Genomic DNA, 10,040 nt, shown 5'->3' on the forward strand with positions numbered 1-10,040 from the left:
ATTTATAATGACAATACTGATGATTATGAAAATATTATGATAATTATGAGGTGACGCTGATAATGACTATGTTGATGACGATGACAATAGTGGTAATAATGATAAGTGTGTTTATGATAATTTAGATTATGGTCATTGTTATGATTATTATAGATTTTATGATAATGATAACACGAAAGACGCTCCTAATGATTAGAATGGTGCTGGCGGTGTAGAATATCTGATATATAGTACATGTATTCAAATTATGAATTGTCCTTTAAAAGCAAAAACATGTCTTCATCATACTAAGACAAAATGTTTAGTAGTCGATGAATATTAATATTTCCAACCAATTACGAAATGGGATGTGCTGCATTTAAACATCGAAATGTGTACTGAAACAGCATAGTTTGGAGTCTGCTGATTGACGCCGAGGAGGTTTTTCAAAAATCGTACATGCAATTTATCAACATCTTTTATGTTGTAGACACCCACGATTTCGGAGTCATACAGGAGAATTGGAACGACCATGGCTTCAAATAATGAAAGTTTGGGTTAATTGTCTAATTGCACTCTAACAAAAATAGATAATAAGCTACAATATGCTTTAAGAGCCTGGTCATGTAACATTTTAACGGCGTTTTTCATTTTTCCTTTATAGGTAAAATCTATGCCCAAGTAAGTAAAATCGTCAACAATTTCGATGCTTTCTCCATTAATACTTATGTTTATTTCAGATTTTACAGCTGTTTTACGTTTTTCAAAAACACTGATTTTTGTTTTATTGACATTCAAGCTCCATTTTACTGAATACGGATATAAAGCATCAAGTTGGGCTTGTAAACTAAGCTGATTTGTCGTGAACAATGCAATGCCATCAGCAAACAAAATCATGTACATAGAGATAAGTTCTACATCTTTTCCAGTTAAATCATCCAAATTGATACTTTTATAAACGTCATTAATGAGGTAAATAAATTATATCGGCGAGACTGACTCACCTTGTTTTATCTGCGAGAGTGACTCCCCTTGTTTTAAGTCCGTCGTAACTCAAACGAAATCTGAGTAAAAAATATTAGCATTATTTGCCTTTGAAAAGTTAGGCAGCTTGAGACACGACTGTATATTTTTATAAATACATTTTATCATATTAGTCATTTTTGCAACTGATTCCAGCTTTTACAGGTTGTAACCATAATGTATCATGGTTAACAGTATCGAATGCACGTTGATAATCAATGAGCGCACACCAAAGTTTTTCCTTTGAGTTAGTTATTATTGTCCAATATCATTATAAATGCTGAAATAGGTTAATTATTATTGTCAAATATCATGATGAATGCTGAAAAAGGTTATGCTTCATCATACATATTTGCGTATGATAACTATTCGTTTACGCTTTGCATCATGTTGTGTTGTTTTGTTTGGCTTGTCATGTCTAATGCGCATCGCCTCGCGTCTCAGTAACGCTCTTGTTTTTAAATTTGAACATTAAAGAAACAGTGTGCGATGAATTATAATGTATATATTACTACGAAAAATGAACGATGATTCGTGAGGCAAAGGTAAACATCTAAACTTGATGACTTAAGAAGACTACGTTACAATCATAGGATCTGTTTTTCTAATCCTAATATAACTTGGTGCCTTCGGTCAAAATGTATTTCTACCAGTGATTACCAATCAGATCATGTCTAATCATGGTGTATGATCAACGAGGGGCTGGATAAAATGTAAATACACCGGTCAGAACTTTAGTTTTGCTAAATCTCAAGTTAGTGACATACATTTGCACATATATTATATACATATTACATAGATGACAATTCTTCTTGTGGTTTGTGCCGATATATAAGAATTTAAGAAAAAAACATTGAAAACGTCTGAAATTGGTGCCAAACTTAACGTTTCGTTCAGTATAACCGTGTACATGAATGCTTAACACATAGAATATTCTACCAAGAGCACAGGCTTACGACATGAAGTAATTATGATGTATTTCACATTGTCATAAGCAGTATAAAATTGTCTTGTATTAACTTTTCCTAATTCTTACGAACAATTGTTTTAAAAGTTGTTTTGAAAAATGCACCACTTAGCGGTTTGTTATATCCATTTAAGTTATATTGTGAACCTAACACCCTGTTAATAGCGCTAAAGTAAGTAATTGTATACACGTACTTCAACACGGCAGTCATTAAATCAAAATACTGACAGTACTGGTGTGACGATACTTTTGAAGAGGATTGATATAAAAGCATCTGTTTAAGTTTATCTACATCACCACAATTGTGTATGTGGGTACGAAAATTTTGGGTAGGAAAATAATGGGTACGAAAATTTTGGGTACAAAAATTATGCCAAAAAATTGGGTACGAAAAAAGATTTGGTTACGAAAAAAATTTGGGTACGAAAAAATAATGGGTACAAAAAAAATTGGGTACAAGCAAAAATTTGGGTACGACAAAAATTGGGAACAAGAAAAATGCGTACAAAAAATGTAAGGTACGACAAAAAATTGGGGGTACGGGAAAGTAGTACCCGTGGGAAACTTGATCCATTCAGCGAAAGTGGAGGTCGGGTTACATTTTCGATCAAATATAACAATAAATATATTTAAAAAGATATTCGACGTGTATTTTCTGTACCACTTATCTTAAAAAACGTTCTGTTACAGTAAAACGTTTGTGGGTTATAACATAACGTTTCAGCATATGGATTCAAAACTTGACATGCTCTTTAATTACACCATTCTCTTTAATTGCACATGTATATCATACCGAACTTTATATTTCGTTGTTTACTTTCCTAAGTAAATGATACTATGTGTACGGACGTGATTTCACATGCCCATGTGGATGAACATAAAATTGTTCTCTTTTGACTTATGTTTTTTTCTCTAATTCAATATGCTTAGGCATGTTTGTTCGCTAAGTACGGCAATAGTTCCATGATGATTCCCGAAAGTAGGTATGAGGCAGAGCACATAGTCGTAAGAGCACTTGAATACGTGAGTTCGCACATGAACACATGGTAATGTTAACTAAATCTCCGCGATATGACCTAATATGTGTTTAAAACAACAAACAATATCCAACAAACAAATGAATTATCAAACATAGTATGTGCACTGATTCGGCTCTGTAATTTCTGTTTGAAAAGTTTATTAAATATGCAAAATGAGAAAGCACGCATAAAAGCGAGTTTCACAGATATCATTAGGCTATTACAGTCGCTACAACGTTTACAAATGGCAGGTTCGAAATAATTCGTTTTCTTTACACTCGTGATCGCGTTGAAAGTTAATTATACACGTTTTTATTCGCAATTTATTTACTGAATCACGTCAAATGTCAAATAAAATACAGAAAATGCATAGTTGTTTCATTGATCTATAAACATATAACGGAATTAATATAACTGATTTAAAATTAACGTTTATTAAATCGTTTTCCCAGATTATGCTGTCCTATTTATAGCTAAGCTTCCTATACCTTTAGCAATGATTATCAGCGAGGTATGCCTTATAGAATAATCGAGCTATCTCACTCGGACTGGCTCGGTCTTTTACATAGGTCGCCATTGTGAAGAATTTTTTCATGGTAAGATAACTTAGACGAGCTGCTTCGCAACATCGTCAAAAAGAATAAAGAAATGTTTTTCCCGGAAATAACGCGTTTTATTTTATGCTTTCCGGTGGTTTATAGAGAAATATCAGTGAAATAAAAGTGGTATTTCACTGTTTCAAACAGTGAAACATAACAGTGAAAAATATCGTTATTTTTCACTGTTTCAGTTAGATACTGGAACTACTTCCCCAATAACCCCATGGTGAGCCTCAATTGCAATTTTCATTCAAGGGAGACTAGTCTACTTGAACCTGAAACACACATTTACCTCCCTTAAACATAATTATTTCGTCTGCTGCTTAACTCTTTAACAACAATGGATGAATTGGAAAACAATGAAATAAATCTTCTTTTCTCAAGTATCTTTGACTTTGATGACTTTTTTAATGAAATGAATGAACAAGATGATGACAGCGCTTCAAAATCACAAGAAATAACATCAGCAGCACCAACAGCAGGAGCAGCAACATCAGCCCCACATCCACTGGTAACAGCATCAACACAGGAAGAAAAAGAACAAAACCCAACATCAACACCAACAAGGAATTTCAGATCTGTAAGTGTGGATAGCTTTCTGCTTGAAAACGAAAATTTAAATACAAAAAAGAAAACCGACAATGACATCAGACTTTTCAAAACTTTCCTAAAAAGTCACAAAAATGAGGCAAGAAATATTGAAACTATACCTCCTCATGAATTGAACCCTCTGGTCTGCGAGTTTTTGTTGGGTGTGACTAAAAAAGATGGATCAGAGTATGAACCCACATCTTTGAGGGCATTTTTAAGCTCAATCGACAGGCATTTAAGGCACATGAACTACAAGCACTCTTTGATAAATGACCCTGAATTTGCCAAAGTGAGGGAAGTATTAAAAAGTAAACAAAAAGCTCTGAAAAAAGAAGGTTATGGAAATAAACCGCATCAAGCCCAGGCATTAACAAATGAACATATTGAAGCTATGTACGCAGCTAAAACTCTGGGAGAATCAAGCCCAAGAGCTCTATTACACTCACTGTGGCTTATATGTACAACCCATTTTGGGATGAGAACCGGCAAGGAAATTCACACCCTATGCTGGGGTGAAGTCAGCCTTGGAATCGATTTTGAAACTGGTGAAGAATTCATCACCTTCGACACTGAGCGTCAGACAAAAACCCGTACTGGTGAAAATCCTAGGGATATAAGGTGATTTTCCTACTTTAATATATTTGTACACAAATCTGAATTGATAATTTTTTATTTATATAAAAACTGGTACTGTTTATAAAATATTTAAATGGAATTTTTCTTTAGTAAAAATAATACAAACATGGAGGATATTTGTTGGTTAAGGTAGAATATCGATTTTATTTCACGAGTGATCATAGAAATTATTATTTTTACGAGTGGCGAAGCCACAATTGAAAATATTTATTTTCTATTATCACAAGTGAATTTATAGACCTTTTTTTACAATATAATTCTTATTTGTATTATTAATATACAGTAGACTTCACTTTTGGTGGAATAGTATTTAATTTAAACAAAACATTTAATGCAACACACATTTTAACTATTCATAGGAAAGTCAAGCCACGGGCATATGCAGTTCCCGAACAACCTGACAGAGATCCGGTGCATCTCTACAAGCTATATGCCAACAAACGCCCTGTTGACATGATGACAGAAGACAGCCCCTTCTTCTTAACTCCTGGCAACAAGACACAGCAATGCTGGTTCAGGAAGTCTGCCATGGGAATAAACAAGCTATACAGCATAATGACCGAGATGAAAACAGATGCTGGTATTCAAGAGCCAAGAATCACCCCATACAGGTCAAAACCCCATATTATATACACTACTTTCATAACAAGACTAAAATATATAATAAAAATCACTTACCTCCCATTTATTAAATAGGTGTTGTTTGTCCAATTTACATGCTACAACACTCAAAATTTTAATTCAAAAAATCTCCGGTACTCGACTAGTACTATTCCTCTACTTTCCGGTTCCATTACATCCAGTACTTGAAAGACCACCATGTATTTATTGAAGTGTTTCAAGAGCACACAAAACAATTACAACTTATATCTTATGTAATATGTCATGTGTACCGTTGAATATTGATTTTATTTTTACCATAGATATAAACTTTTTTCAGTGCAAGAAAGCACTTGATTCAGAAGCTGAATGACGAGAATGTTCCTGCTCATCAAATAATACAGATTTCAGGGCACAGAAATATTAACAGCTTAAATAATTACAGCAGTTTGAACAAGGAACAGTCAAAAAATATTTCAAAAATACTTTCTCATTCAAACCAGTCAGTTGAAAAGCACAACCGCACAGCCACTGCCACTGCGTCAGCCACACCTGCATCAAGTGATTTTCCGATGGCCCGAGGATTTTTTGTCAACTCACATTTCCAGGGCAATGTAACATTTAATTTTCACAACTCTGAATCTTACATGGGCCTTTCCCAGACACAGAACGTAGTCAATCACCAGAGGCAATCTCCATCCCGTACACCGGCGGTAACCGCAGATTCCCCTGTACAGCGACACTACAAGCGAATCCGTCTTATTGCAGAGAGTGACAGTGATTGATATCGAAACCATTAAGCACAAAAACACTGTTGAAATATGTTTGCGTTCCTAGTTTAATCCAGTTATGTGTTATTAATCCAGCAAGTCGTAAAAGTGTTGTTCAACATGGCGAGCACTTTCGTAACTTTGAGATCAGTTGAATACACAAATTACTACGCCAGTATATGCAATACTATTAATTTCATAATAATTTAAATTAAACTATTGTTTGTAATAATATTGAATGTATAAAGTATGAAAAAGATATATGTTGAATAAAACATTGATTTTAATAGTAATACACTTTTTACAGATGTGAACTATTTTCTTGTGTAGTAAGTTCTGTGTGCGTTCTAAAAATTGAGGCACCCCACGGGGAAACTTAATGAGGCAAATTCGGAAAATTAACAAAACTACAAAAATAAGCATAAAATAAAAAGAAAATTTGTTGGTTTCGGTAGCATATCGAATTTAATTCACTCGTGATCATAGAAAAAAATATTTTCACTCGTGGCTACGCCACTCGTGAAAATATAAATTTCTATGATCACTCGTGAATTAAATTCGATATGCTACCGAAACCAACAAATATCCTCTATTTATTTTATGCTTTCCGGTGGTTTATAGAGAAATATCAGTGAAATAAAAGTGGTATTTCACTGTTTCAAACAGTGAAACATAACAGTGAAAAATATCGTTATTTTTCACTGTTTCAGTTAGATACTGGAACTACTTCCCCAATAACCCCATGGTGAGCCTCAATTGCAATTTTCATTCAAGGGAGACTAGTCTACTTGAACCTGAAACACACATTTACCTCCCTTAAACATAATTATTTCGTCTGCTGCTTAACTCTTTAACAACAATGGATGAATTGGAAAACAATGAAATAAATCTTCTTTTCTCAAGTATCTTTGACTTTGATGACTTTTTTAATGAAATGAATGAACAAGATGATGACAGCGCTTCAAAATCACAAGAAATAACATCAGCAGCACCAACAGCAGGAGCAGCAACATCAGCCCCACATCCACTGGTAACAGCATCAACACAGGAAGAAAAAGAACAAAACCCAACATCAACACCAACAAGGAATTTCAGATCTGTAAGTGTGGATAGCTTTCTGCTTGAAAACGAAAATTTAAATACAAAAAAGAAAACCGACAATGACATCAGACTTTTCAAAACTTTCCTAAAAAGTCACAAAAATGAGGCAAGAAATATTGAAACTATACCTCCTCATGAATTGAACCCTCTGGTCTGCGAGTTTTTGTTGGGTGTGACTAAAAAAGATGGATCAGAGTATGAACCCACATCTTTGAGGGCATTTTTAAGCTCAATCGACAGGCATTTAAGGCACATGAACTACAAGCACTCTTTGATAAATGACCCTGAATTTGCCAAAGTGAGGGAAGTATTAAAAAGTAAACAAAAAGCTCTGAAAAAAGAAGGTTATGGAAATAAACCGCATCAAGCCCAGGCATTAACAAATGAACATATTGAAGCTATGTACGCAGCTAAAACTCTGGGAGAATCAAGCCCAAGAGCTCTATTACACTCACTGTGGCTTATATGTACAACCCATTTTGGGATGAGAACCGGCAAGGAAATTCACACCCTATGCTGGGGTGAAGTCAGCCTTGGAATCGATTTTGAAACTGGTGAAGAATTCATCACCTTCGACACTGAGCGTCAGACAAAAACCCGTACTGGTGAAAATCCTAGGGATATAAGGTGATTTTCCTACTTTAATATATTTGTACACAAATCTGAATTGATAATTTTTTATTTATATAAAAACTGGTACTGTTTATAAAATATTTAAATGGAATTTTTCTTTAGTAAAAATAATACAAACATGGAGGATATTTGTTGGTTAAGGTAGAATATCGATTTTATTTCACGAGTGATCATAGAAATTATTATTTTTACGAGTGGCGAAGCCACAATTGAAAATATTTATTTTCTATTATCACAAGTGAATTTATAGACCTTTTTTTACAATATAATTCTTATTTGTATTATTAATATACAGTAGACTTCACTTTTGGTGGAATAGTATTTAATTTAAACAAAACATTTAATGCAACACACATTTTAACTATTCATAGGAAAGTCAAGCCACGGGCATATGCAGTTCCCGAACAACCTGACAGAGATCCGGTGCATCTCTACAAGCTATATGCCAACAAACGCCCTGTTGACATGATGACAGAAGACAGCCCCTTCTTCTTAACTCCTGGCAACAAGACACAGCAATGCTGGTTCAGGAAGTCTGCCATGGGAATAAACAAGCTATACAGCATAATGACCGAGATGAAAACAGATGCTGGTATTCAAGAGCCAAGAATCACCCCATACAGGTCAAAACCCCATATTATATACACTACTTTCATAACAAGACTAAAATATATAATAAAAATCACTTACCTCCCATTTATTAAATAGGTGTTGTTTGTCCAATTTACATGCTACAACACTCAAAATTTTAATTCAAAAAATCTCCGGTACTCGACTAGTACTATTCCTCTACTTTCCGGTTCCATTACATCCAGTACTTGAAAGACCACCATGTATTTATTGAAGTGTTTCAAGAGCACACAAAACAATTACAACTTATATCTTATGTAATATGTCATGTGTACCGTTGAATATTGATTTTATTTTTACCATAGATATAAACTTTTTTCAGTGCAAGAAAGCACTTGATTCAGAAGCTGAATGACGAGAATGTTCCTGCTCATCAAATAATACAGATTTCAGGGCACAGAAATATTAACAGCTTAAATAATTACAGCAGTTTGAACAAGGAACAGTCAAAAAATATTTCAAAAATACTTTCTCATTCAAACCAGTCAGTTGAAAAGCACAACCGCACAGCCACTGCCACTGCGTCAGCCACACCTGCATCAAGTGATTTTCCGATGGCCCGAGGATTTTTTGTCAACTCACATTTCCAGGGCAATGTAACATTTAATTTTCACAACTCTGAATCTTACATGGGCCTTTCCCAGACACAGAACGTAGTCAATCACCAGAGGCAATCTCCATCCCGTACACCGGCGGTAACCGCAGATTCCCCTGTACAGCGACACTACAAGCGAATCCGTCTTATTGCAGAGAGTGACAGTGATTGATATCGAAACCATTAAGCACAAAAACACTGTTGAAATATGTTTGCGTTCCTAGTTTAATCCAGTTATGTGTTATTAATCCAGCAAGTCGTAAAAGTGTTGTTCAACATGGCGAGCACTTTCGTAACTTTGAGATCAGTTGAATACACAAATTACTACGCCAGTATATGCAATACTATTAATTTCATAATAATTTAAATTAAACTATTGTTTGTAATAATATTGAATGTATAAAGTATGAAAAAGATATATGTTGAATAAAACATTGATTTTAATAGTAATACACTTTTTACAGATGTGAACTATTTTCTTGTGTAGTAAGTTCTGTGTGCGTTCTAAAAATTGAGGCACCCCACGGGGAAACTTAATGAGGCAAATTCGGAAAATTAACAAAACTACAAAAATAAGCATAAAATAAAAAGAAAATTTGTTGGTTTCGGTAGCATATCGAATTTAATTCACTCGTGATCATAGAAAAAAATATTTTCACTCGTGGCTACGCCACTCGTGAAAATATAAATTTCTATGATCACTCGTGAATTAAATTCGATATGCTACCGAAACCAACAAATATCCTCTATATATGACTTCACTATTTTCAACGTAAATGATTTCACGATCGCGTATCACTCGTTCTCACTCTAAAAGTACATGTGTCCATTATTTCAACGTTGTTAAATATAATTTTTACATGTAGGTTAATTTTAAAGGCGTTTCATTTTCGTGCA

General features: G+C 34.2%; 2 protein-coding genes across 2 annotated transcripts; both read left to right on the forward strand.

Moving 5' to 3' along the window:
• The first annotated feature begins 3,664 nt into the window (after window positions 1-3,664).
• On the forward strand, window positions 3,665-6,771 carry LOC127869543 (uncharacterized). The gene is made up of 3 exons (XM_052412191.1): window positions 3,665-4,796; window positions 5,174-5,425; window positions 5,755-6,771. Exons 1-3 carry the CDS (start codon window positions 3,928-3,930, stop codon window positions 6,197-6,199), a joined length of 1,566 nt encoding a protein of 521 aa, XP_052268151.1. The 5' UTR covers window positions 3,665-3,927; the 3' UTR covers window positions 6,200-6,771.
• Window positions 6,772-6,773: 2 nt separating this feature from the next.
• On the forward strand, window positions 6,774-9,802 carry LOC127869532 (uncharacterized). Its single transcript, XM_052412183.1, has 3 exons — window positions 6,774-7,912; window positions 8,290-8,541; window positions 8,871-9,802. The coding sequence occupies exons 1-3, from the start codon at window positions 7,044-7,046 to the stop codon at window positions 9,313-9,315; spliced, it is 1,566 nt and encodes a 521-aa protein (XP_052268143.1). The 5' UTR covers window positions 6,774-7,043; the 3' UTR covers window positions 9,316-9,802.
• Window positions 9,803-10,040: the final 238 nt, after the last annotated feature.

The sequence above is a fragment of the Dreissena polymorpha genome, chromosome 1 (genome assembly GCF_020536995.1).
Source record: "Dreissena polymorpha isolate Duluth1 chromosome 1, UMN_Dpol_1.0, whole genome shotgun sequence".
In the NCBI taxonomy this organism is placed as follows: domain Eukaryota; kingdom Metazoa; phylum Mollusca; class Bivalvia; order Myida; family Dreissenidae; genus Dreissena; species Dreissena polymorpha.

Bases quoted from the DNA above. Each gene is read 5' to 3' on its own strand.
- LOC127869543 (XM_052412191.1), top strand. From the start codon at position 3,928: ATGGATGAATTGGAAAACAATGAAATAAATCTTCTTTTCTCAAGTATC. The intron at 4,797-5,173 runs GTGATTTTCCTA...AACTATTCATAG, and splicing joins GAAAATCCTAGGGATATAAG to GAAAGTCAAGCCACGGGCAT. The intron at 5,426-5,754 runs GTCAAAACCCCA...AACTTTTTTCAG, and splicing joins CCAAGAATCACCCCATACAG to TGCAAGAAAGCACTTGATTC.
- LOC127869532 (XM_052412183.1), top strand. From the start codon at position 7,044: ATGGATGAATTGGAAAACAATGAAATAAATCTTCTTTTCTCAAGTATC. The intron at 7,913-8,289 runs GTGATTTTCCTA...AACTATTCATAG, and splicing joins GAAAATCCTAGGGATATAAG to GAAAGTCAAGCCACGGGCAT. The intron at 8,542-8,870 runs GTCAAAACCCCA...AACTTTTTTCAG, and splicing joins CCAAGAATCACCCCATACAG to TGCAAGAAAGCACTTGATTC.